The 27449-nt window shown below is 52.8% G+C and overlaps 1 protein-coding gene across 1 annotated transcript; it reads left to right on the top strand.

Moving 5' to 3' along the window:
• Positions 1 to 278: 278 nt before the first annotated feature.
• On the top strand, positions 279 to 27449 carry EXOG (exo/endonuclease G). The gene is made up of 6 exons (XM_020970595.2): positions 279 to 470; positions 5987 to 6136; positions 9004 to 9143; positions 10184 to 10260; positions 15178 to 15292; positions 24274 to 27449. The coding sequence occupies exons 1-6, from the start codon at positions 314 to 316 to the stop codon at positions 24733 to 24735; spliced, it is 1101 nt and encodes a 366-aa protein (XP_020826254.1). The 5' UTR covers positions 279 to 313; the 3' UTR covers positions 24736 to 27449.

Below are 27449 nucleotides of genomic sequence, written 5' to 3'. Positions count from 1 at the left end.
ATGTAAGCGCTTATGTAAACGTGTTTTCTAAAACTCTACCGCTAGGAGGGGTTAGGCATAGCGCTCCACCTCACGCATGCTCCTTGGCAGACTGAAGGCAGACATGCGCAAAGAGGAAGTTTCACAGCCCGTCCCCTTCTTCGCGCGCATTCGCGAGGGCGCGACTGATGACGCTACAATTTGGCGACTAGCTCGAGCACTACGCATGCGCTCCTACTGATTGACAGGGCGAGCGTGAGCTGAGGAATCGTGGTTTCCGGCTCGGTCCCGCCCTGCGCACGCGCACAGATAACCAACAGAACCGGCGGGAACTATGGCGGCTGGTGTCTCTGGTCTCGGTGGTGGCCGGCGCTTCTTCAGGGGCTTCCTCGCCGGGGCCGTCATGGGTGCCGCTGGGGCCGGGCTCGCTGCCCGGAGGCTCCTCCGCAGCCAGGACGAAGACTCTGCTTCGAGGACCAGAAAGCCGTCAGGTAAAATTCCCAGCGGCCTGGGGGCTCCTTCCAGGCGGCGTGTCTGAGTGTGTGCGCTTGTGCGTGTGTTTGTGTACCGGTGCGTGCGGGTGTGTGCACTTGTGCATGCGGGTGTGCTTGCGTGTGCTTGTGCACAGGTGCGGGTGTGTGCACAGGTGTGTGCCGGTGTGGTAGCATGTGTTTGTGTGCATGCACGGATGCATGTTTGTGTCCCCAGGTGTGTGTGTGCTCACGTGTGCTTGTGCACAGGTGCGTGCATTTGTGTGTGCTCGCGTGTGCTTGTGCCCCGGTGCGTGCGGATGTGTGCACTTGTGTGTACTTGTGCACAGGTGAGGGTGTGTGCCGGTGTGGTAGCATGTTTGTGTGCATGCACGGATGCATGCTTGTGTCCCCAGGTGTGTGTGTGTGTGTGTGTGTGCTCACGTGTGCTTGTGCACAGGTGCGTGCGGGTGTGTGCACTTGTGCGTACATTTGTGCGCACATGTACTTGTGCACGGGTGTGTGTGTGTGTGTGCGCACAGGTGCGTGCAGGTGTGTGCCGGTGTGGTAGCGTGTTTGTGTGCGTGCACGGATGCATGCTTGTGTCCCCAGGTGTGTGTGTGTGTGCTCACGTGTGCTTGTGCACAGGTGCGTGCACTTTGTATGTGCTCGTGTGTACTTGTGCACAGGTGCGGGTGTGTGCTGGTGTGGTAGTGTGTGTTTGTGTGCATGCATGGATGCGTGCTTGTGTCCCCCGGTGTGTGTGTGTGTGTGTGCTCACGTGTGCTTGTGCACAGGTGTGTGCACTTGTGCGTACATTTGTGCACACATGTACTTGTGCACGGGTACGTGTGTGTGTGTGCGCACACAGGTGCGTGCGGGTGTGTGCCGGTGTGGTAGCGTGTGTTTGTGTGCGTGCATGGATGTGTGCTTGTGTCCCCGGGTGTGTGTGTGTGTGTGTGTTTGTGTGTGTGTGTGCTCGGGTGCATTGTGTGTGTGTGTGTGTGTGTGTGTGTGTTTGTGTGTGTGTGTGCTTGTGCATCCTTCCTTGCAGCCTTTCCGTTTCCTTCAGGTGGGCGTTCTTGCGCCCGTTTGTTCGGAGTGTGGCCATTCCTGCACTGAGGGTCCCCCTGTACACGTTCGTTCGTTCCTTCCTGCTCCACACGTTCATTCTGGATCTCATCCCTGCCCGGTTCAGGCGCGGTGATTCTCGCCCTGTGGTGCTTCCTTCCTGGCTGCGCTGGTGCTTGGCACCCGCTTCTCGGTGGTCTGGTGTCTTCCTTCTGACTCTGTTCCTGCCCGCGCTCGGAGCTGTCTCTTGGGCTTCCCGCGTTTGGCTTCATTGGAGCCCAGCATGCAGATCCAGAGTGGGGAGAGGAGTGACTTTGTGCCTTCTCTGCTGGTGGCATGGAGAGGGCAGCGGAACAAGCCTTGGTTTTGAGTGCCGCTGGGCCCCCCGTGTATCTGTGCAGGCAGAGTCTCGGGCCAGGCCCTCCTGGGGTTGATGCTCCAAGCGTGTCTGCTGAGGGGTTGCAATCTGCCAGAGTCAGGGAGGCCTTGACTGGTCACCTAGCTAGGTGATGGAGGTGGAGAAAAGTGTAGTCCTTTGAAAAGGAAGCGGTTGTTGCCATTGGGGAGCTCACAGTATACTGGGAGAGTTGGGGGGGGGTGACAGCGTTTGGCATAGCACCAGGATATTAGGGCCAAAAGAAAGTTCAGGAGGCAGTCTCTGGCCACCTTGGAGAAGGCTTTTGGCTGAGGAAAGCCCTGAGGCCAGGGGAGTTAGGAAGGGGTTCATTCCCTGGCTGGGCAGCAGGCTTCAAGAAAGCGCATGGGTGGGCTGGGGTGGCTTCTTCAGTCCGTCCACGACCTGGGCTCAGCATTTAGGGAAACAGAAGCAGAACACCTGGGAGGCTGGACTGGCATGCGGCCGGCACACCTAAGTGAATACCAGACAATTGAGGAGAGAGCATTAGTCGTTTGGAGGTGGGAAGCCTGTCCGTTTGGGCTGAGCACTGGGGGACACTAAGGAGTAAGTCCATTCCAGGCTGAGGGGCGTGTGTGCGGAGACAGAGGAAGGAGGTCCAGCTCAACAACTTAGGGGCGGGGTGTTAGTCATCAGACATTTTATTTAGCATTAACTTTGTGACTGTGGGCTCAGCACCAAGGAAACAGATCTAAGATGATTCCTCCAGGGGCTCACGTGTTAATGGGGAGGACAAGCAGACAAACAGCTGTGACATATAAGGGATACTCATGTCTCCCCATGCCTAGATATCTGACATATAGCTACATGTTTTATATATAGTGTGTGTATTAATCTCAGGGGGAAGGTGCTAGCATTGAGGGGACCACAAAGGGCTCTTTTCAGGAGGTGGGATTTGAGCTGAGACTTGGAGGAAGCCAAGAAGACCCGAAGGAGAGCCAGTGGAAAGACACAGAGTCTGGGGGACAGAGGAAGGCCAGGGTCACTGCACTGCACAGTACAAGCAGGGGGCTGGAAAGGGGCAGGCAGGAGAAGGTAGGAAGGGCTTTACACGTCACACAGGATTTTAGATTTGGTCCTGGAGCCGCTAGACTCTGTTGAATGGGGGGGGCGGGGTGTGCGGGGTGACTTGCTCACACCTGGGCTTTAGGGAGGACTCTGGCAGCTCAGTGGGGGATGAATTGGTGGGAAGAGCAGACCCCCCCCCCCAACAGCTACTGGAGTCATCCAGGGCGAGGTAATGGGGGTCTGTACCAGGGTGGGGCCACGGTCAGAGGTGAGATGGGGGCATGTTTGAGAGATGTGACAAAGGTAAAATGGACAGGCCTTCGCAGCAGATTGGCTGTTCGGGGAAGGTGTGAGATAAGGAGGGGTCGAGGTTGGCATCAAGGTCTTGAACCTGGTGAAGAGGGGAGGCCTCAGTTTGGGGCAGGATGAGTTTAAGATGTCTCCGAGCCATCAGAATGTCCAGGGGGCAGCCAGAGACACCAGACTGGAGGTCAGCAGAGACGTTAGGGCTGGAGAGGGAGATCTGAGAACCATCAGTAGAGAGATGGTGACTGAGTCCACAGGAGCTGGTGAGACCACCGAGAGAAATTACATGAAAGGGTATGGGCTGGAGGCAAAGTCAGCAAGGGGGACTGAGAAGGAGCCAATCCTGCCTCTGGGGAGAGCAGGAGTGGAGGGTGTGTCCAGGACAAGACGGCCCTCGACAGTGACCAAGGCTCAGCAAGGTCAAGGAGGAGGAGGACTGAGAAAAGGCCATTGGATTGGTGATTGAGAGGTAGGAGAGGCCGGCCCGAGGGTGTAGGGGAGGACTGTCAAGGTTCCTCTGTGGCTTATCTCCCAGGCAGCAGCCAACTACTGTAGATCTCAGAGCAGAGGAGAATTCTTTTGGCAGCCAGGGAGCCTGGGTTGGAGATTGGAGAACAAAGGCCTGGCTGTTACAGCAGTCCCAGGGAGAGCTTCTCCTGGCGTGGTCGCCCCCTCCCCAAACCCTGTTCTATGTAGGCCGGTTTCTACTGACTTTGTTGTGTGGAGCAACCCATAAGCACCTTGTGCTAAGCTATAGAGCACAAATCAGAGTGGAGCAAAATTAGTGAGCCTCGAGATAGATTGGCTAGGAATTCATGGCGATTAAACAAGCATAGAACATTAGCACCTATTCCCCAACATTACTTCTCCCTTAAATGGACAAAATAAAGTGGTTGATGCCGGGGGGGGGGCACGCACCCAGGAAGGTGAGGCAATTAGGGAGGTTATAGAAGCTGGGCCCAGAACTGGTGAGGAGAAGGCCTGGCCCCATGGCTTTTACAGTGAGTTCCAAGTCTTACTGTAGGATTCTTAAGGCTTGTAACTTTCTTCTTGTTTATTAGCAGCTAGATGTCCCCAAAGGGCTGTGATTATTTCCAGGGTAGGAGCAGAGGTGCTGTGAGATTGTATTCTATTCCCAGTGGGCCTGGGTAAAGGAGGAGGGAGGAGGCCAGCCTAGCGACCTAAGGGAAGGGGTGTCACTGGCCTCTCCTCTCTCCAAAGGCCCCAGTTCATGGACCCTCGGTTAAGAACTCTTGCATGAAAGCAAAGTTACCCAACTGCTGGTTGGGGTGGACTTTTATTTTTTCAGGTTTTATTTTTATTTTTTCCCCAATCAAACATCTGTTTAACTAAGTCTGTTGAATTATTTCTTAAAACATATAAACAAAACTGTGACTTTTGACTCTGTTTTGTGTGCTTTCCCGCCCCCAGTTTCCGGCTCCCTGAGACTCCTCGAAAGGCCATGGAGAGCTGAAGAGTCACAGCAGAGAAGGGAGTGCTGGCCTGGCCCATGCTGGGGCCTGGATTAGCAGGGCTGTTAAAGCAAGACCACAAGTTACTGTTTGGTGCTGTCTTTGACCCCCATTTCCTGGAAATTTGACTCCAGAATTGAGTGGCAGAGGGGTGGGGTTGTGGAAAGGTTATGTCTTAGAGCCTTGGGAGAGTCAGCTCTCCTTGGAGTTTCAGAGAAGCCTGCAGCTGTGTGGGGGAGGGAAGGCTACATGATGGACAGCCCATGCGCTCCTGTGGCCCCCTCCGTAGGGAACGTCTGGGGACCGTGGCTGAGGGTGGCACAGGATGAGTGGGCGTATTTGGAGGGAGAAGGTCACAGACTACTGGGGCTGTCTTCCGTCATCATTGGGATGGAGTGGCAGCGTGTATCCAGCCGACCACCTCTGTGCAACATTGCGCTCGCACACCTGGACAGCGATGGGTGTGCGTACATGCGTGCGCGCATGTGTGTGTGTGTTAGGGTCCTTAGCTGCAGGCAGCCCTGTTGGAGGTCTGAGAGGAAGGTCCTTGGAAGGGAGGGGGGAGGACTGCAATCACTGAACATTCTAGAGCATCTCGAGTTGGTCCAGTTTTGCCCTGCTTGAGCGTGAGCCCCAGGTGGGGTCTTATGGAGGGAGTGGCTCAGAAGGCTTCCCAGCTGTCCAGCAAGCAAACCTGTCCTTGCCTTTTTAGAAAGAAAGTGAAGCCCTGCCGTAAAGTGAGGAACACAAGCACTTTCCTGTAGCCCCCCACCTTGCTTTCCTCGTGCCTCAGACAGAACACAGACCCCCCTGCTGGGTTGGACATTTGCGTGGCAGTCATTTTCTCTTAAGTCTGGGCTTGTTTTTAGTCTTGGCTGCCTGTTCTCCTCTCGGCAGCCAGACGAAAGTGCCAGGTTTTGATGCTGCCGTATCAGTGCAAGAAGCGCTTTGAAAATGAGAAAAGCAAAGACTCCCTTTGTTCTCACACCCACTCCCAGTCAGTCAGGACCCTAATAAGGAGGCTCCATCAGATTGGTGGCTAATTGCTGGTGAAGCGGATGTTTTCTCTTTTGATTGCTACTTCTGTATACTTTGTTTATTTCTAGAGCCCAAATAGCTTGTCACAGGAGGTGGGAGGGGGACGTCTCTGGTCACCTACGTGGAGCTGCAGGCGGTCCCCGTGGAGGTCCTGCCCTGGTCCACGCTACGTTCTCTGGCCGTGCTCTTGGCCTGTCACTGACGGCTTTGTCTGATTTGTTTTCTAGAGCCATCAGAAGAGACTGTCTTGGAGCGATATGGATTCCCTGTGCTTGGGACCCAGCCCCGATGCTACACAAATCATGCATTGTCCTACGATCAGGCAAAACGGGGGCCCCGCTGGGTCATCGAGCACATCTCCAAGAGCAAGACACAGGGTAGGTGGCGCCCGCCCAGAGATGCGGGCCAGAGCACCGCGGAGCCGGCTGGCCTCGTGGGCTGGCTTCACAGAGGTGGATGTTTCCCGTGTCCTGGTTTTTATTTGGCCTTGCTATGCGGTGCTCCCCAGATGGTCCTAGATCACTGTTAGGTGTCAGTGTGGGCTGCTGAGCTTTTACTGCAGTGCCTCGTTTAAATGTTCTGTCAGACAGACATTTCACACGAGCTTCAGTTAGATGGAAATGCTGCTGACCCCTCGAAGAGCCCATGTTTACAAATGTAATCATTTTCTCTCTCTCTTCTTCAACTGCATATTGAAGATCCTTCCAGGTAGATGGGTGGCACGGTGGAGAGATAGTGTTGGACTTGGGGTCCAAGAGATCCGAGTTCAGATCTTGCCTCAGACACTTACTAGTTGCATGACCCTGGGCCAGTCACTTAACCTTTGTTTGCCTCAGTTTCCTCCTCTGTAAAATGGGGATGATAAGGGCAGCTTCCTCCTGGGGGTTGTGGTGAGGGTCACATGAGGTGACGTGTATAAAGTGCCTCGTAAACCTTAAAGTGTTCCATAAGTTGGACATAGCTGCCATTACTGATTTGTAAGTACACTCGAGTGGTACGTTGGGCGTGGTGGGGGGGGGGGCTGCCCACCACACGCTCGCCTTTGCAGGCTTTGTGTGGGCTCTTCCCATTCTTCCTTTATCCTCCCTCACCAGGAGCTGTGGTTTTCTCTTGTTTGGCCAGACTTCATCGTTGTATGTAAACTGAGGCACTGGTCTGTGCATAAATCTTCATCTGTGTTTAGGTCGGCTACTGAGGCCTCTTCAGCTTGCCACCTGGTCCAGATAATCGAGGTTGTCACTCCTGGATAAGTGAGATAATGCTCTTAATAGAATTGTCTGTGTGATGCATTTCCAGGTTCATAGTTAACTCTAGAGATTTTATAAAATTAGAATTTTTAAAAATGTAACTATTTAAAAATTAAACTTTCTGATAAAATACTGTAAGCTCAGCAGTGCTGTATCAATACACACTTGATTGAACAGGCTGGCCAGTGTGGTCAGTTAAAAAGGGTTAGCTACTGGTTTGAGGTGAGAAGGTGAGAGTGACGCTGGCTCTGTGAGCTCACTCACCAGGTTCTTTTGGGGAATCGTTCGGTCCCACTTGGGGCTGTGTGAGTGTGCACACTGGGATCGGACTTGGATGACACGCTTCCCTCCGTGGTGGAAGGTAACCCTGGACAGGACTGCCTTTGGTTTGTTCACAACGTTGAGTGAAATGCCCAGAGGGAGCACAGACACATTCAAGATATTTTCTTAATTTGAATAAAAACACTGCGTGCTAGCAACAATCCCTTGGCCAGCCAAGGACGTTGCTGTTACCTGGAGTTTTCAAATCCCCTAAAAGTAGGGATCGGTGTGGGCTGTGCCTGAATTTGCACAGTGCTGTCTTTAAAAGGAAAAAGATCAAGGTGTGCCCTAATGAGAGTCCTGATTTTGGGTCCGTATGGAGGAAAAAGTGTGGGCTGTCTCTTAATCCTTGACATTTGTGTCACCGGTGTTGAAATTTTCTTCTAATTGTAACAACTAATTGGAGAAAACTATTGTCTTATAAACTTGGCTGACCGGTTTTTGTAATGATTGCTAGCCAGTCCCCTTTGGAAAAATTAGCATTTGGAGTATACCAGTTTCCCAAAAATCTCCTCATGTGATGTCAGTTGGCAAGTGTTTGTTAAGCCAGGTCCAGTGCCAGGTACTGGGGATGCCGTGGAGGCAGAAGCTCTAGCCTCAGGGAGCCCACATTCTAGTGGTGGGACATCGTGCAGATAACTGCATCCAGGCTGCTATCTGCACTGTGCAGGGAAGGGAGTCTTGGGAAGGGTTCTCAGCTCGGGGTGTGGGATGTAAGCTGAGTCTTGAAGGAAGCCGGGAAGGCCAAGGGGAAGTGAGGAGTGAAAGTCTGCCAGGCCTTGTGTCATCCCTGCATGCCAACACACAGAGTCTGGAGATGGAAAGCAGCAGTCAGCCACAGAACCTGGGGCCTCGCTTTTATGGAAGGGAGTAAGCGTCAAAAGACTGGACAGGCTGGACGGGGTCTGGTTGTGAGGCTGCGAAGGGCTTTTCGACGCCCCGCACAGATCAGAAAAGGCCGCCTGGTCCAGGAGGTTGGATTCTTTGCCTCCTGCTGTAGGATTTGAACCCAGGTCTTCCTGATTCCCAACACACCAACCGCTGCTTCACCTAGCTGCCTAGGAATGTTCTCTCTCCATGCTGAATGACAAGCAGCATGGGTAGCTGTGAACAGGGTGACAAACATTCACTTTTCCACAGCTAATTTTTCTGGTTTAACAGAGTCCTGAGAGTTATGGACAGTATGTTGTTAGGCTTCCTGACTCCTGGGGCACTGCCAGAAATAGGCCAAGAAGAGCCTGAATTGTTTAATTTCGGTGTTGGTACAGTCAAGGACAGGGGGGCCCCTGTGGCTCTTCTGGTGGGGCTGGGGAAGACCTTGGTTGGGGGGGGGTGTTGAACTCATGGGAACTTGAATGTTTCTTTAGTCATGGGGTAAGCAAGATAGTGAAGACACTGCCGTGCTGTGGCTGCACTTGTTAGGACATGGCCCTGGGGGGCACCACCGAGAGCCCTGCTGTCCATACCAGACAGGCCATTAAGTGGGCAAGTCCTGTGCTAGGTGGCCTCCCCAAGTGGGTGTGCATGGAGTCCCCACATAGCAACTGCGGCCACCAGCGTGTGTGTGTGTGTGTGTGTGTGCGCGCGCGCACGCCCATGCGCACGCATGTGCATATGTGAGTTCTTTTTGGTGGTTGACCACTGGTGTGTTAATTTTTGGGTATGTTGCTCTTTAGGCAATGCAGACCGAAGACACTGTAAATTCTGCCCAGACCCCAGCATCCCGCCAGCCTTCAGTGCGGACAACGAGGACTACCTGGGGAGCGGCTGGTCGCGGGGACACATGGCCCCGGCAGGAAATAACAAATTCTCAACAGTAGCTGGTTTTCTAAGTTGGCACCGTCTGGGAGTGGGGGCAGAGCAGGGCTGGCAGGAGGATGTCAGCGGGTGCGGGGCCGGGGAGAAACGGGGCTGTTTGAACATCTTTTATCCCTTAGGACTTTGAGCCGATGCCAAGAGACTGAACTAGGCTGCTCGGCTCAGAAATGAGGTGCTCTGGCCACAGTAGAGGATGGGGGAGAGGTGTGTGCTGAGGAGCTGGGGGAGGCCGTGAGTCTTGCTGATAGCTGAACTGATGGCTGAGTTTTCCCTGAGCGGTGGCTTGGCTGTTTGGCCAGCATGCTAATTGCATCTGCTCTCTGACTGTGGGTCTCACCTTTGGTTCTGAAGCTCTTGGATGGCTTCCGTTCTCAGAGCTGTCTGATGTAAATACTCTGGGGGGTAGACAGTGGCAAGTGAGAACACTGGGGAGCCTGAGGGAGGCCTCTGATTGTCGAGGCCCCGGGATTGTTTTGGGAAGACTTCAGCTCTCTCAGATCCCAGCATTGCCCTCCTCTCTCTCCCCGGGCAGCATGCGGTCAGTGGCTTTGAACCTCTTTGCTGGGGTGGTCTTTGATTGGCCAGTGACGATGGCAGCTGAAACTCGAGATCAATGACACTTGTTTTGTGTTTTCATTGTATGTTGGTTTCCCAACAAAGAGTACGTAAGGGATCCTTTTACCACTTGGCTAGTCCTCATACCTGACTGAGGAAGGGATGCTTTTGGGTGCTTAGACTATGTTGAATGATGAAAATCCAGGGGAGTTTCTGTGGGCAGGGTCCTGTGATGGATGGAGGGGGTGATGCAGAGAAGGTTAGGGTGCAGAGCTTGTGTCTCTCCCAGGGAAGGCACCTGGGTCTATGTCTGGGGGGAGCCCAGCCAGTAGGCTGGCAACAAGGAGTGTTTGTGTGTGTCACTTGGCAATAATCTGCCAACCCTAGAGCCTGCCCTGCTACTAGGCCAAATGGGACCTGCTGGGGGCTGCCAGCCCAGGCGGGCATTCCCCTAAAGGCCGCTCTTCTTCCTTCTCTCCACAGGAAGCCATGCAGGAAACCTTCTACCTCTCGAACATCGTGCCTCAGAACTTTGATAATAATGCTGGCTATTGGAACAGGTGAGTGTGAAGAACATGGCGCCGTTGTGTTTGATGAGGGCAGACTGCCATCCCCTGTTCCCAAGGCTCAATGCGCACCATCCTGGCAACTCAAAAACAGCTGCAGGACGAGCCCTGGTGACTGATCTGTCCTCAGGACCCTCAGCGGCTCTCTTAGGGCTTGTGTCTGTCTCTGCCAGTTGTTTTTTTTTTTTTGTTAAGGCAATTGGAGTTAAGTGACTTGCCTAGGGTCACACAGCTAGTAAGTGTCAAGTGTTTGGGTTTGAGGCCGTATTTGGACTCAGGTCCTCCTGACTTCAGGGTCGGTGCTCTATCCACTGTGCCACCTAGCTGCCCCTCAGTTTTTTTTTAAAGATTATTTTCCTGGTCATAACAAATTTAAAGTTCAGCATCCTCTAAATAACATGAAAGGTGACTTTTCTAGGGGAATTTATAGGAAAGTAATAATGTGGTTGTGAAAATGCCTAGTCTTCTATGTATAAGTCAGAGTTTCTTTTTTAGTCACTATTAAGCACCTGCTTCATGGACAGCAGGTACAGCATGGGGAAACGTGGTTCCCCAACTCCCAGGCCCCTTGGGAAAGCCCAGCACACAAGGCAGATGAGGACAGGATCAAAGTCAGCCCCGTGCACAAGGTGGAAGTGGGATCAGGGTACATTGGGAGGGGTCAGCTCGGTGCCCGGAGGTTTGGACCTGAGCGTGGCACAGAGCCCCCGGAGCTGGAGCATGCAGTTCAGGGCATGGGAGGTTGGCTCCCCATGGCATTGAGGCCTTGTGTGACTGAGCTGCCCATGCTTTCAGAGGCCTGGGGTCAGAAAAGAGAGATTGGGATGAGAAGGAAGGTGACAACGGCATCTCTTTCACCATTCCATCCTGTATGTTTAGCACTAATTCTCATCCTCCATAGTCACCACTTGAATTGTGTACCTTAGGACACAGTGGACCTTCCACAGAGCTGGAAGGAGCCTTAGAGGTTTTCTGGTGCAATCCTTTTATTTTCCAGACTGGGAAGCTCGGGCCCGTGGATGTATGTGGCTCAGTGTCTGTGCTACTGTTTGGGCCAGGCCTCCTTCCAAGACCCTCCCTCCGCTGCCCTGGGTCCTGGATCCAAGCCCCCTCTCCCTCAGGGCCTCTTGGGGGCCCATCTGGACTCTGGCTTGACTCTAGTCTGACCTGTCCTACCTCCCACAGCCCCCCAAGGTGGGGGGCTCATCATTCCCCCTCATCTGCTGCAGGCCAGCATCTACACTGCCTGTAGGTCGCTGTGCAAGGAGCCTGTGTTCTACCTTTAGCTGGCCTGCACTTCCTCCCCTCTGGCTGTCTCTGTCCTGCCCATTCTTCAGGTCTCACCTCTTCTGGGAAGGGCCCACCCTAATCTGGAGCCGTGTCCACTCTCACACTGACCCTTTACAGAGGTTTCTGAAAGTTTTAAGCACCTGCTACACTATCTCATTAAGAATTAAATCGAAGGCCATAGGTGATCATGGGAGTAACATAATTAGCAGAACGAGTATCATTTGGCAAGAGAGACCTGGTTCATATCAGAAGGGAAAAACCCTGGGCTTTCCCACTTGGCCCACCGTGAGGCTATAATCCCATCAACTGGCCTTTCATTGTGGCTACACCCAATCTCCCCTCCATTGTCTTACCTCCCAATGGCCCCTGGCCATTTCCCACACTTAATCCTAGCTAGGCTCCATTGTCCAGGTCCTAGGAGTTCTGTTCATCCCAGTTTACTGGCCACTCCCATCCAGATCTCCTTAGATCCTCCCCTCACCCCAGACTACTTGGCCACTCCTAGATCCCTCCCACAGGCTTTCTGTATATAAGGTCCATCTTGTCTCCATTAAGATGCTGGGGTTCTTATAATCTAGCCACTGCACAGATTTTCACAATCTAGCCAATAGCCCATAGATGCTCAGATTCCTTAAGAGTCTAGCTAATGTGGCTAATTTTCAATAAACCTTGTTTTTGGCTGAAAGAATCTTGGGTCGAATTCTTTCAGGCAGGACCTGTGTGTTGTGATTTGGGGATTCCAAGACCCCCGACCTCTAGACCTCATCAGACCTAGCTGGCTGACCCTCTCTGAGCCTCAGTTTCCTCGTCAAATGGGGATAATAAAACGTACACCTCTCGCCTAGTGAGAGGCAGTGTGGTGCAGCGGATAGAGAGTTGGCTGCGGAGCGACAAAGACCCTGGCAACTCTCCGCTGGCCAGGGGACAGTCTTCCTTGCAGTGCCTCGCCCTGCCCTACCCCGACCTGCTACCCAAACCTTGGAGCCATTCTCATTGGGCAGACCTTAGTCACCTGTTGGTGGCCCTCTTTAAAACGGGAGTTCTGCTCTCCACTCCCTACCCCAGGTTTCTTGTGGGCATCAGGTAGCATCTTGGATGTGGGAGCAAGCTGTCCACAGATGGCAGAGGGCTGGTTTTTAAACAGCAGTAATTTGTAGATGTGTGAAGATTTTAGAAGCACTGTCCTTTACTCCCCTAAGCTGGTGTGAGCTGGCAGCAGTGGAAGGTCAGGGCACGGCTTCATGTTTTGGGGCATCTTGTTTGTATTCCCTCTGTCTCCCCGGCCAGGATCCAGCAGCCGGGCCATTGGCTTAGGAAATCACCTTCCACAGGCTTGATACTGTGCTAATTAAGTGCCTTTTACAATTATGGTCTCGTTTAGTCCTCACTACAAATCCTCTAAGAGAAGGGCTATTATCACCCCCATTTTATAGATGAGGAAAATTGAGGCAGGGAGGTTCGTTCATTTGCCCAGGGTGGCCCACCTAGTAAGTGCTGGATGGAAGATTTGAACTCAGGCCTTCTCGACTCCCAAGTCCAACACTCCTGTGCATTATCATTGTATACAAACAAGGGTGGGTCAGGGCAGAGCCCCTTGTGATTTAGGGAGGCTTGTTGGAGGGAAGGAGCCTAGTCTGAAGGAAGGAGTTGCCAGATTGCAGCAGGCCACTCTGTTGGTGGAGGAAGCTTCAAAGCCATTCTGTGGAAGGACCCATTGCTGTTTGGCCCCACGGCCCCATGAGCAGCCCTTCAAGTGTGGAGAGACAAGCTGTATGGATGAATCAACGCCAGTGCTAAGCTAGATGCCTGAATCGTAATCACGCCTCTGGCTAATTGATTGTCTGTACAAACAGTATCAGTTTTGTTTACAGAAGTATTAATTAGCTCTTTAAAGATTTGTCGGTTCTAGACTGGCCCTTTTGGCAGAACTGATTCTCCTCTGCCTCCACTAGTCCCCCTAAGCTGGCCAGCAGTGCAGTCTCGATCCTTTGAAGTAGGTCCTGGGCATTCTTCTGTCATGGATGCCTCGGGCAGGCTCTGGGCAAGCTTCTGGGCCCTTCCCTCTCAAACCAAAGAGAAGGCTAAATTTCAGCTAGAAGCTCGTGGAAGGAGAGGTGGAATCCTCTTCTCTTCCAAGTTCACAGAGCCCTGAAATCTCTCTGTGGCTCAAGGTTACGAATCCCCCTTCAAAGCCTGCTCGAGAGGCGCTTTAAAGGCAGGGAACTTCCAGATGGGTCTGTTTGAAGAAAAATGAAGTTCATACCTAAGTAGTTATTTTGAAAATATCTGCAAGGCATCTAAATTGTTCTTTTTACAAGAGATGAGAGTATATTCATGTTTTCTTTATGAAGCTCAGAATGTGTAAATTAAGGTTTCCCCGAGTTTGGTCTGGGTTGGGAGCTTCCCTGAGGAGAGGCACTGCCTCCCAAGGTGCTAGTTGGGGGTGTTAGTGAATTCTCTGACCCCCTCTGTTAGCCTGTCTCTCTCCAACAGGAGCATTGGCCTGAGATCGAGGGCCTCTTCACTGAAAGCCCAGCACTGCCATCTGGCCGTGTTACCAGGCAAAGCAGATAAGTTAAAGGCTGTCTTTGAAGAGTGAGGCTTCTTTTGTAAACTAGGAGAAGCCTTTAGAAAGGCTGACATCAAATACTTATGAGCTGCAGAAGGAAGGAATAATGACTGCTCTGGTTTTGCTCTGGGGTGAGAAGAAGGCAGAATGGGGGGGTGGGGGAGGCCAGTGTTTTGACCATGAGCAGACTGGGGCCTCCAGAGTGTGTGATTTGTTACCCCCGTTCAGTGGGAGAACTAGGAGTTTTCTGCCTGGTGCTGTTTCTCTTATGTTGTTTTATCCCAAGAGGAAAGAGTGACCCAGTGAGATACAATCAAAATGTTTGTCTCTATTTTAACTTAGTTGTGAACATTGTAATGGCACTTCCCATTTTTCAGATAGGTAAACCAAGGTACAAAGACGTGCTTGATTTCCCTTCATTTCATCCTGCTCTGTTCTGGTGACCGATGCAGAAATGGCCTTTCTCGTTACCAAGGTCAGCCACTCCACTAATGCCCAAGTCTCCCTTATCTTCCTTTGACTTTACTGTCCTTCAAGCAATAGTTTATGGCTCCCCTCCCTTTTACAGTCAGACACCTAGAAAAGCCTCTCCACTCGGGCCTTCTTCTTCTCACTCACTTCTCCCTTGCAGGGGACTCCCCGCTTTCTCTCTCAGGAGGGCTTTCTGCAGGGCTCTCCGAGGTCTTCTCGGCCACCAATCCAGAGGCCTTGTCTGCCCCTGCTGACCACCCCCTCCTCCTGAGTGCTTTTCTTCTTTGGCTTTGACCCTGCTGTCATCTCCCCTGTCTAGGACCCTTCTGGGGGAGCTCCAGGGCGCCGCAGTGGCCCCCTTTCTTCCTTGGCTGTGTCTCCCCTCAGGTAGCTTTGCAGACAGCAGTGACTGTCTCTGTTCTGTCTTTGTACTCGTGATTGAAGGAGTAACTTCATTAGTCATGTGGATGCCCGTTTCTAAGAGTTGCTATAGCTGAGCATTCCCATCTGCTGGAGGTGGCTTACCTCCTCCACGTTCACACCAATGACGCCTGCTGCTGTTGATTCTTCTCTCTTTGCAGAATTGAAATGTATTGTCGAGAGTTAACGGAGAGGTTTGATGATGTTTGGATCGTCTCTGGACCCTTGACCTTACCGCAGATGGGCGAAGACGGAAGGAAGAGAGTTACCTATGAGGTAGGACACAGTTTGAATTGATGGGCACGCGTGGCGTTGTCTCTGTTTGTCCCATGGTACTGGGCTCTGGGCCAGGATCCCAGCAGGCCCTTCATCTCTGGGGCTAGTGGCGCCAAAGAAACGCTTGAAAACCCACCAGGAAGGGGGGCAGAGAGCTTTACACCTGCTCAGCAAACTCTTAATTCTGAATTAACGAAAACCAAAAAAAGAAAGAGCATTTCCATATACAAAGTAGAACAGAACGAAAGAATTATGTGTGAAAATACAAAATCCCGTACTATGTATAGTTTAACTTAAAAATTTACAATAAATTCATCCTGCTACTTTCAAACCTGTTCTGCTTGTCTTCATTTCCTTTTGAATTCTTTCATTTCTCATCTAGGCATTTGAAAAAATACTTCAGTGACCTCCCTCCTTTCCTCTCTCTTTCTTCTTCCCTCCTTCTCTCCCTCCCTTCTTCCTTCCTCCCTCCTTCTAACCCTAACCCCCTCCTTCCCTCCTCCCTTCCCTCCTTTCCTCCCTCCCTCTCGCCCTTCTTTCATTCCTCCTCCCCTCCCCTCCCCTGTCTTAGAAGTTAGGAAGTGCACGATCCTCCTTTTGTAGATGAAAAACTGGGGCCAAGGGTCATCAAGTGATTGACCAGAGGTCACAGTTAGCTCCAGAGCTGATGCTTCTTACCCTGTGCCATGCTGCTTCTCCCATAATTCATTGTTTAGAATAAAATATGACTTAGTGGTCAAATAATTTAGAGCATTTCATTAAATTAACCTTTTTGAACAAATGGTGGGATTTTCGTATTCAAGGAATTTATGTATTGGCTGATTTTTTTCATTAAGAGAAAATGGCTGTCCCTACTCCTAAATAAAATGAAATTTTAAAAAAAATTAAGCTTTTCCTGACTCCCTTAAGATTTAGGGTTTGGAAAGTTTCACAGAACAATGTACATTTAATTGGGAAAATCCTAAGTCCAGCAATGACCGGCTAGCACCTTGGTTCATCAGCATAGTGCCTCATCTCTCCATGGTGCTCTACTGGCGAGGGGCCTTGACGAGAGGCCAGAGATGGGTCAGTCCCTGAGTGCCTTTCTCCCCTCTGCTCACACTGGCCAGTGACCCCTTGAAGCAGGGGGCAGTATTTGGGTTGTGGGCTGTGGTTTCAGGCCCTGTTTAAAGCCCCACTTTTCTTTAGTTGCATTTCTTCGGCTTTTGGCCCAGTTTGTGATTCGGGACCCTGTAATTCTGCATGTGTTGTGGGTCACAGGAGCTGGCACTGGGATCTTCAGTTCTCTTTACAGTGAGGGGCATCTTCACGGTCCCCACATCTCCAAGGACGTGAGTAAGTCAGCCACGTGACCCCCACAGCAGCAAGGCTGCCTCTCATGGAGTTGGACTGGCCTGTTCCCCACTTTTTTCTTCTGTGCCCATCCTGAAACTAAGGCTCTGCTACGTGGCTCCCCCTCGGCTGGGGCAATGGTTCCAGGCTGGCTAGAGGATAGACTTCAGCCCCATTGTTGAGAGTGACATCTTGGAGCGTGCTCGTGGCCTTCAGAGGCTGGCTCTGATTCTCCTACAAAGGTCTCGGGGTGACTTGATACTGTCACGGGCTCGGAGCTGGACGGGACCTTTCAGGCTGTCACGTCTGTCTCTGTTCCACAGGACCCGCAGTCCGAGTGGCGGGGCACCTCGGGGCCATCTCATGCAACCCCTCACTTTACGGAGGGGGAAACTGAGGCCCAGGGCGGGGCAGGGACTGGTCAGTGTTGTTCCTTGTTGGAAGGAGGCCTCTCCCCTTCATTGTCCTCAGAGATCATTTCAGTGATGCCTCTTTCTGACTCAGCAGCTGGGGCCCCGGTCTTAGGCGTTTGTGTCCTGGGGGTTGTTGTCTTTCTTTTGAATAATGTCTTTTGTGGCTGCCTAGCGCCCACGTGTTGATAGCGCCCTTCCTGATTGGCTTCCAAGGGCTGCGTGCCTGGTTTTTGCCCTTGCTGGGACACCGAGGGCTGCTCGAGGTTTGACGGCTCTTGCTGCATTAGACGATCTCCCCTCTCCCTGTGGAATCACCAAGTCCAGGCATCTTTACGTTATTGATGAAGTTAAACTTTTATAGTCTTTTAGGAAATGTTTTATTGATGTGTAAGATCTCAATACCCTGCCTGCTCCCTATTCCCCTCCAGAGCTGGCGGGGTCGTGTCCAGGTGGTTGTCCCAATTCCTGTTTGGGCATCTTTGCCACTTTGTCTGGTGTGAGGTGGAACCTTGGAATTGTTGTAATTTGCCTTTTTCTTAAAATTAGTTTTTTGCAGCATGTTTTCATGAAGGAAATGTAGTTTGCAGTTCTTTCGAAAACCATTCCTATCCCTTGACCACTTATTCATGGCGAATGATTCTTGAGTTTCTTTTTTTTTTTTTGTTAGGCAATGGGATTAAGTAACCTGCCCAAGGTCACACAGCTAGTGAGTATCATGTGTCTGGGGCTGGATTTGAACTCAGGTCCTCCTGACTCCCAGGCGAGTTCTCTATCCACTGTGCTACCTAGCTGCCCCGCAAATGACTCTTAATGTTCTGTTTGTGTCTATTCCCTCTATAGTTTGAGTATCAGACTTACCGGTGATATTGGAGCTCCGTGTTTTTCCCAACTTGCTGTTTCTTGGGTGGGCTTGTGAAGGTTGTTCTTTGAGCTTTTCAAGAGTGGTTGTCCCTTAGTCCCTGCTGCCCGCTGTCCTACAAACTGCCACCCATCGTGCACAGTGAGAGATGCTGAAAGCCATGGCTGCTTAGCTGGAGTATGTTGGTTTCCTTGGGGTGCTTCTCAACAGACATCTGTGTTTTCAGAGACCTGTTTAGAAGCGGACTGACTCCAGTTTATAGTCGAGCGTTTGGCGATTCTGCGTCACACAAGGTAGAGGCGCGAGTGTCTGGCTTGGCAAAGAGGCCCCAAAGTAGATTCCTCTTACAAAGTGGCACCGCTTCCTAGTGCCGGCTGGTGATAGTTCTCTGTGGGCGGAGAGGGATGTTGAAGATGTCCCCAGTGACGGAGGCGGACAAGGCCCTTCCCTGAGGACCAAAGACCTCACCCTGGAGCTTACGGTTTAACAGCAGAGTGAAGAAATGTATAGAAATGACTAAGACAAGGTGAAAGAGCCTAAATCATGCAAAGAGGAACAAACTACCTGCAGAATTCAGAGCAGGGGCCGCTGTCCCCTGACTGGGTGGGGAAGGGAAGGCCTCAGTGGAGGGGCGGTGGTTGAGCTGGTGGAGATGGAGGGCATGCGCGTGCCGGCTGTGTCCATAGAAGGAAACAGTCTCACAGGTGGCTGCTGAATTTGTTTGGGTTGGAATGTGGGGTATAGGATGGGGTCAGGTAGCAAACTGCTTTGTGTGGAGTAACTTTAAAAAGCTAAGTGTTGACTTTTACTACAGAATTGGAAAAGTGTATAAATATTTTTAATAATGGGATATGTAGACCTCATCAGAAGACCGTATTATGTTCATGCCCCCTGAACAGAAGCCTCAGGAGAGAGCCGGGAGCTGATGTTAGCAGAAGACAGTCACCGACGGGTCCAGTCAGATTACCTGGGCCGGTTGGACGGGTGCTCTTATTTCTCCATTCCAAGGAAAGGTGAAACCTGGGTAAGAAGTGTCAGAAGCCTATGGGTGACCTGAAAATAGAGGGACCGTGAGTTCTGACAGAGGCTTTGACCTGACAGTGGACAGAGCTGTGTTCTTCAGCCATTCCCGATGTTGTAAGCCCTGGTCAGCACGCCCCCCACCCTCACCCCATTGGACTCTCTCTGCAGGTGCTCCCCACTCCCCTCCCTCACTTTGACTGAGCTGATGGCAGGGTCATGGGCAGCAGGTAGACCTTGAGTCATCTCCAGGTAGCTTTCACAGGGAAGCTCTCGAGGTGCAGTAACCAGAAGGCTGACAGAACCTGGGGTTTCTTTGGGGTCTCTTCTTTGACAGCCACTGAGAGAGGTGTGGCATGGTGAATTGAAAGGCCTGGTTTCCGGTGTGTGGATTGGATTGTAGACTGCTCCCACTAGCAGGACTTGAAAGTTTCTCCTTAAACAAACTGCAGCCCAGAAGGCCGAAGAAACCCATTCAGCTCCTCCCAGGGAGGCCTCTGAAGAGTGGGGGAGAGAAGTGAGCCTTTTCCCCCCAGAACCATCACCGGACTCCAAGGCCACGTCTCAGACCAGCCTCAGCCATTCTAGCGCCATGAATCAGCTTCCTGCCTGGCAAAGACGGGAGGGAGTATTACTTGGAGGTTGCCGTAAGAGACAGATTTGGCCAGATGCGTTTGGATGTCTGAGCCACCCAGCTAAGGAGGAGTCCAGACACCAGCTCGTGTGTGTCCTGGCAGGATGTCCCTGTGGTCGAGGGAATCTCAAACCATCTGCGTGTGCAGAAGGAACTAACTCCCTGCAGGGAAGGAGCAACCGTGGCTGCACCCTGACTCTCGCCGTCACCCGTCTCTCCTAGCGGTGTCTTCTCAGGGGTGGCAGCCCCTTTTTTAAAGAAGGTGGGACAAGGGCTTCCCTCGGTGACTGTTTAAGGAGAAGCAGGCTGGCTACACGACCAGTACCCAAGGACACATTGGTTCTGGGCCGGCCCTCATCTTTGGCGTGCTTGGGTCTTCTGTTCAGTCGTGCCAGCCTGGTCTGTCAGCTTTCCCTGAAGCCCTGGTTTCTGCCCATTACCTGCACAGACCTTCTTCTGCTTGTGCAGCAGCCGTAGTCTCCCCTGCTAGCAGGTGCTCCCTGAGGGCAGGGGCTGTGTTTTTGCTTGGCATGTGGTAGGCACTTCAGAAGAGTTTGCTGATGGTGATGGTGGACAACGTCTTGGCTCTGGAGCCCTTCTGGCTGAGCTGTGCTTCCAGAAATACAGTGACAGCTGCAGCTTCTGGAAGCTTTCTCATTTTTCTGGAAACGTCCTGCCTTTTCTGCTTCCTGATTGGCCTGAGAAGTTTGTAACCTTCCCCAGGGGTTAGGGAAGGCCTTGGACTCCCAGAAGAGGCTCCCCCCCAACACACACACGCACACGCGCACGCGCACGCGCACGCGCACGCACGCACATGCACTCTACTGTCCATAGAGAAAGCTCCTGCTCTGGGCACCCTGGTGGATGATGGTGGTGGCTGGGAGCAGCTCCGGCGGCTGCAGTGGCGGCTTAAGTCCACCAGGTGGCACCAGGAGCACACTTTGACTTGTACATTGAGGTGTTTTGCTCATTCCTAGACACTGGCCATGTGGCCGGTCCAGACCACTCTGCTCTGGTGAGGGGCCTGTCTGGACGTTCCCTGCTCTGGCTTTGTGGGGATGGCACTCTCCTGCTGTGTCTCTAGGCCTGCCTTCCGTCCGGTTTTGTGTGCCCCTGAGGGGGTCCCCATGGTGGGGACCCAGCTGGCTTTGGGACCTGGTTTGGCTCAGGTTGTACTGAGAGTCTTGTAGGAGCAGTGGAAAAGGACCAGGCTGGTTTTGACGGGTTCTTGGCCCCCTGCCAGTTTGTACTTAGAGGGTAGAATGGGTCTGTCCTGGTCCCATTTGTGTGTATGTGGGGGGGTGTGTGTGTGTGTGTGCGCGTGTGTGCATGGGTGTATACAGACCCACACACCATAGATACCCCCCCACCTGTGTGCGTGCGCACATGCACGCGCGTGCACACACACACACACACACACACACACAGGGAGACAGGCAGCTAGATGCATTGGTAGTTAGAGCCAGTCAGGAAGGCCTGGGTTCAAATCCAGCCTCAGACACTTAGTAGCTGGGTGGCCCTGGGCAGACTTCTGTTTTCCTCAATCCACTGGAGATGGAAATGGCGAAGCGCTCCAGTGTCTTTACCCAGAAAGCCTTGTGGACAGTGTGGGCCTGACATGGTGCACGGGGGCGTGAAGAGTGGGACACAGCGGAATGACTGAATGACAGCAGTAATACGCACACGCTCGTATTGTGTGTGTGTCGTTTCTCCACTATATGTACATATAGTCATGTACATGTGTGTACATGTGTGTATGCGTGCTTACTATATCCATAGTCCTATCAACATGCACGTACCCATACACCCCGTAGGGTCTCTGGGGTCCCCATTCATAACTGGCCTAATGACCTTGGGAAGGTGTTTGGGAGCGGCAGCTGAGAGCGAGTGAAGGTGTCCTGCATCTTTTGGCCATAGAGCAGCCCTCGGCTTGGCTTGGTCCAAAGTGGGGAGATCTGCTGGGGGGCAGAGAGTCAGAAATAGAGGATGTGATGAGAGGTCTTTGATGGGCTGCCAGAACACCGTCGGTAGAATCTGTTGAAGAAAAAGCGGATCAGTCTAGAGGGATGGGTCAGGATGACAGAGGGAGAACGCTCAGCTTCTGGAGGGAATTAAAATGGGGAGTGGGGGGCGCCCAGACAGCAGCGAGTCTGTTTCGTTGGGAAGTGGGGAAGAGGACAGGAGGGACTTCTCTGGGCCATCGTGGGAATCTTTAGAGTGACCTGGCTCGGGGTTGTGTTTGGGAAGAACTGGCCTAGATCTCCACGCCTGGATCTCTCTTGGAAGACTGCGCGGGCAGATTCTAGAGAGGTGGGCTGCAGTAAGCCAGTAATGCAGGTTCTGGTATAGACTAGAGTGGGCCCGACGACGGGGCTGAGATGGGAAGGGAGCCAGCCTGCCAGATCGCTGGGGACCAGGATCGAGCTGTGGGGAGCGTGGGAACCTTCTGCTGGGGAAGCTGGTGTCCTTGGGCCGTACTCCCGCCCCACCGCCTCTTCCCCCCAGACTGCTTTGTCTTTTTGTATCCTCTTCAGAAGCCCTAGGGTTTGGGGTGCGGTCACAGGGGAGGAGAAGGGTGAGAAGCCTGCGAGGGGCGGTGCTTTCCGCATGCATCCAGCAGGGGTCGCTAGCTGTCCCTGTGTCAGGCCGCGGGAAGGCACTAAAGCCTGACTTCACATTTCCCCCTGCAGCTCCGAGGGAATGTCGTTTTCAAAGAGCTATCGGACAGGCAGTAAGCATTTATTAAGTGCCTGCTGTGTGCCTGCCACCGTGCTCAAGCGCTCAGAATGCAGAAAGGCAGAAGACAGTCTTAAGGGGGAGGCGACATGCCCACGGATGAGTGCAGAGGGAGATGATTAGCAGAGGGTTGGGAAGGGCTTCCTGTGGGAGGTGAGGCTGCAGTGGCCTCAAAGGAAGCCAGGAAAGCTGGAGGCAGAGATGGGGGGGGGGTCTTGTTCTCGAGTGGCCAGGAGGCCGTTGTCACTGGACCGAGGAGTCTGGTGGTGAGAGGAGAGTGCGGAGGCAGAAGCGAGGCGGGGTCCAGCCCCGAGCACCAGATGCGTGGCTTTTATCTCCAGTGACCCCAGAAGGGGTCAGGAGAGACCAGATGTTGGGGTGCATCAGCAGTGTCTCCCCAGAGGGGAGTCATGGGGAAGAAGGGGGACCTGAAGGATGGGTGGGCTTGGGGCGGGAGAGTCCTGCTCTGCCGGGAAGTGTCCCATGGGCCTAGATATTTATCTGTGAGGAGGAGCAGCTCGTATACTCCCTCCCGCCCCTGCTCCACACCCATTTACCATGGTGCCGTAGTGGAAGCAGGGAGGGTTTGATGGACTCGGGTCTCTGAAGCAGTCTGGCTCTGGGCCCAGAGAGAGGCTGGGGAAGGAATTTTAGCCTCTGTTGCTTTTCTGTAGCCCAGTTTCCTTTAAACTTAGCAGAAGGCTAGGGTCGGAAAACCTGGGTTCAGGTCCTAATCCAGACACTTACTGGGTGAGTAAATCTTACCCAGACAGTCATTCTTCCTGGGCCTTGGTTTCTTCCCCTTCAAATGAGAGTGATAGTGCCTGCACTGTGCCCTGGTCAGGATGTCTAAGGAAGGCTGTGTGACCCTTGAGGGCTGATTTGGCCGGCCTGGGCTCCATCTTCGGGGAGTGGGCGGGTGGCTCCTCCAGCCTGCTCCCCCTTTCCTACCAGGATTTCAGGTGCTCCGTTTGGCCTCTCAGCCTTCTGCAGGATCAGTCGACCCTGACTCTCACCCTCCCCTGTGTTTTTAGCCATCTCTTGCCATCTTCCATAGACGGATGGCTCTGCCCGTCTTGGGCGAGTCAGAGGAGATTGGAAGTAGCCATTCCCTGATCAGATAAGGGGGGGGGTGGCAGGGGGGCAGTGAAGAGTTAATGCTATGAACATATTTTAGCCAGATTATGTCATTTCATTGGAAACCATTAAGGAAATGAATGTTCAGTTTCTTCTTTAGAAAACAGATATGGCTTTTAAGCCAAGGGGATGGAAATTTGAAAGGGCTTTCTAATGAATGTTATTGTATTATTGCAGCAGGCCCGCACAGGCAACTTGGTTAGATTTTCTAGTGTAACCCTGGCTCTTGCTTCTTTATTGGGGGGGGGTCCCTTTCCAGAGGATTTGATTTGATGCCACATGCAGTTCTGTGTGTGATGACAGGCCCGAGAGTGAGGAAAACTCAGAGCGAACAGCATTCACATTTAGCTAATTTAATTTTAAAAATTAGGAGATACCAGAGATGAGGATGAGGTATGTCTGGCCATTTTTCCAAAGGCTGTTTGAAAGTGTCTTCCATTTCTTCTTTTCCCTGGTGAATTTGATAAGCGGAGGCCTTGTTCTTGTGGCTGCGCTAGCAACTTGACCTTTTGAGAACAGGATGAGTTTTCCTGTGTGTGTTGAAGATCCAAGGCATAGTTAGATCTCACGTTCCCCTCCTTCCGCACAGCTCAGGGGGCACCTGCTTGCCCTTCGTGTGGTCTTGAAGGCGATTTGCTTTGAAGGGGTCTGTGACCAGGATCTTCAGTTAGTTGCTTATTTTGTCTCAGAATTCGTATTTCAGATTAATTTTGTCTTTGGCGGTTGCCTTTGGATCCGGTGGTCAGGGAGGAGCCATGGTGTGTACTGAGCTCCAGGACCACGCCTGGCAGGGGACATTTGGGAGCGGCTCACAGCTGGCGGTAACGTGGTATCCCTGCTTTGTCTGTAGGTCATCGGCAAAGACAATGTGGCCGTCCCGTCTCATCTCTACAAGGTCATCCTGGCCCGCAGGAGCCTCACCTCTACCGAACCCCTGGCATTGGGGGCTTTTGTGGTGCCCAACGATGCCATTGGCTTCCGGCCCCAGCTCACAGAGTTCCAGGTGAGTATCCGCGATCTGGAGAAGATGGCGGGGATCGTGTTCTTCCCCCATTTGGATACAGCAAAAGACACCAGGAGCCTCTGTGAGGTGGATACGTGCAAGCTTCTGGACTTCCAGGAGTTCACTCTGTATCTGAGCAAAAGGAAGATCGAGGGAGCGCGGACAGCCCACAGGCTGGAGAAGGTCATGTCGGAGCTGAAGGAGGCCGGGGTGCAGGCGGACGAGCATCTCCTGAGCCTCTACCGAGAGAAGCTGAGGCAGCTCGGCTCTGTGGAGCCGCCAGGAGCCCAGGAGAGGAAGTCGGGCTGACGGCCTCGGGGAGGGGCCCGTGCAGTCACCTCTGACGCTGCGCTGCTGGGCCAACGTGGCGTGACTGCTGCGAGGCTGACGGGGTTCCCGGCCTACTCCTCCAGGCCAGGCCCAGCTGAAGGTCAGAGGCCTGAGTGCTGGGCTGGCTGTTCTGCCCTCCTTTGCTTGTGTGAAGAAAGAACTTCACTGTGAGACCCACTCTGCCCCTCCAGGACTCTTTGGTGTGCCAAACTTCTGGAGCGCCCTGTGATCATGTGTTTTAGAAAGGCGCCCTTGGAATCCCATGGCAGAACCCTCCTTCCCCAGAGCCCCCACCCCATCCCTCATAGGCATCTGCCTCTGCGGATGAGCCAGGCAGCCCTCCTCCTTCCCGTTCCTGGTGTTTCTTCTTCAGGAGTGCGTCACATCTGTCCTCATTAGTCACCCCCAGAGGCTCCCTGCTCCCCTCTGATGTTGGGACACCTCCAGCTGAGAGAAAGAGGAGAGGTGGTCCATATTGTGTTTTAGCCCACCCCTGGTTCTTCTGAAGCTTGTGGCCCAGGGTCTCCTGGCCATTTCCATGGGTGCCCATGATCCTGCATCCTTCTGGGCCAGAGCTCTGAAGAACCTGGCTCCTTCCCTTTTAGGTTGGCCAAAGGGGCTTCATTTCCTCAGCCATGACCCCTCACCCTCTCAGTCTGCGAGGAAGAGCTATGGTGGGAAACCTTCCTAAGCCAGCTAGAAATGCCCCTGTGTTATCTGAGCCTCTGTTTGCCTCCAAACAGGAGCTGACAGGATTTCCCCAGTCTCCTCTGGGCATGCATACATACAGCAGTGCCCTATCTTAGAATATGGCTAGTTCCTACAAAATGTTCCATATAGATGGGTCCTGAAAGCTAGCTGAGAGCAAAGGCCTCCCCTCAGGCTGTGTCTGCCTGGGGCCGGTGGAGTGGGCTGGGCAGAACCTGGGCCATGACAGGCTTAATGCTAATTACAGCTCACCGGTGTACAGGCCTTTGCAGTGACATGCGCTTTGGGTCAGGGATAGCCTCCTACGTGATGCCAGAACAGCCTTGTGAGGGAGAAAGATGGAGTCCTGGAGACACTCGTCCCCTGTGGGGAAGCGGCAGGTGAATTCTACCCATTTACAAAGCAGCTGGTGTGTGCAGGATGGTGTGCTGTGGACTGGACAGACAAAAAGGAGCAATGGTAGCCCTTCCCTTCAGGAGCTCCCCATGTAATGGGCGAGGGGAAGTTCCGCATCCATGTGACACCCTGATCAAAGTGGGGAGGGTCATTAGGTGCCGAAGAGACGCCACACGAGGGTCTGGGAGCTGGAGGACAAAGACAGGGAGAGGGAGGGGGAGAGAGGCCCCCTGTAGCTTGGAGCAGCATCTGCCACGTCCCTTGAGCCAGACTTTTGACTTTGAGTTTGCATGAAACCCTTTTCTGGGTTATAAAAATATACAGTGAGATACCTTGGGGCAGAACGGGGACTTGTCTAAGTGGATCAGACCACAGGGATGTCTTTCCGTGCAGGGCTCTGAAAGCAATTTCTGTAGTGTTTTTATGTGTCTCTCTTGGCTTCTGAAAACATAGAAGCCTTAAGATAGAATGGGGATATCATGACAAACTTGGACCTTGGTGTGTTCTGGTAAAAAGACTGTGCTAGATCCAGGGGCAGGGAGACCCAGACCTTCCTTGTGTACATCCCTGGCAGCTCCAGCCAGCCCGTCTATGTCTGGCCACAGTCTGCTCTCTGCCCTCTGCTTCATTACCCTTCCCCCGTAGCCTACCTTCCCCTGCTCTGCCTCCCTCGGGCACCCCACCTCTCTAGATGCCCCTGTGGCCTGGGGAGACGATCCCTTGGGGACAGGCGGAGGATGTGGCACTGATCCCATCTCCAGAGTCTGGAGCTGTATTGAGGTAAGAGTGGCAAGATAAGGATGCCCACCTGTCTGTCATGAAGAAATGGGAGCTCCTTGGAGTGCTTGGCTGAAGCATCCTTTATGCGCTGTGCCTCTGCCATGAGAGGAGGGCCCTGGAATGCACCGAAGTATGGCTCTGCTGGGCCTGGTCAGCTCAGCCCCAGACACAGCTGACCTCCAATGTTCCCTCCGGGGCCTGGCCTTGCAGCAGAAATGGGCATCATTCTGTGGGACAGCCTGGGCGTTGTTTCCAGGCAGATGTTCTAGGCAGGCCCTTCCTAGGATTAGGAAATAATATTGAGGGAATTTCCCACCCCACTGAACCCCTTGACCTGAAAGAGGAAATAAAACTCCCCAGCCTGGGAGCGTATGCAGTCTGAGTAGTAAATGTTTGTAGAAGCAGTGAGGGGCAATCTGTCTATTCAGTAAATGTTGATTAGACACACATTAGGAACAGCGTTGTGCTAGGCCCAAGGCGGGGAGGTCCTGAAGTCATAATTAGAGGCCAAGTCCAGCCCCTCGTTTCAGATATCACCCACTCTCATGAAATTGGGGAACACAATCTAGTTGGACAGATTGCTCTCATACAAAATAAAATTTAAGTACCCAAGAAAAAGTACAAGGTGTTAGGTGAGGTCAGAGGTCAGAAAGACTCCTGGAGAGGAGGTGTCTTGTCCCCTCAGTCTAACGGGAAGGTGGGGCTCTCCACAGACAGATCAGTTCAGATCTTGCTGTTTATTGGGTGTGAATGAGAAGCATCCACCTGGGTACATTTTTATACCTACATAAAGACTCAGTCTCAAGTAA

The sequence above is a fragment of the Phascolarctos cinereus genome, unplaced genomic scaffold (assembly GCF_003287225.1).
Source record: "Phascolarctos cinereus isolate Bilbo 61053 unplaced genomic scaffold, phaCin_HiC Scaffold_4;HRSCAF=312, whole genome shotgun sequence".
NCBI classification, from domain to species: Eukaryota; Metazoa; Chordata; class Mammalia; order Diprotodontia; family Phascolarctidae; genus Phascolarctos; species Phascolarctos cinereus.
This window is presented reverse-complemented; position numbering and strand designations above follow the sequence as displayed.

Excerpts from the sequence above, each read along its gene's own strand:
- EXOG (XM_020970595.2), top strand. The coding sequence starts at position 314 with ATGGCGGCTGGTGTCTCTGGTCTCGGTGGTGGCCGGCGCTTCTTCAGG. Across the intron at positions 6,137-9,003 it reads CTCCAAGAGCAAGACACAGG|GCAATGCAGACCGAAGACAC; the intron begins GTAGGTGGCGCC and ends GTTGCTCTTTAG. Across the intron at positions 15,293-24,273 it reads GGAAGAGAGTTACCTATGAG|GTCATCGGCAAAGACAATGT; the intron begins GTAGGACACAGT and ends CTTTGTCTGTAG.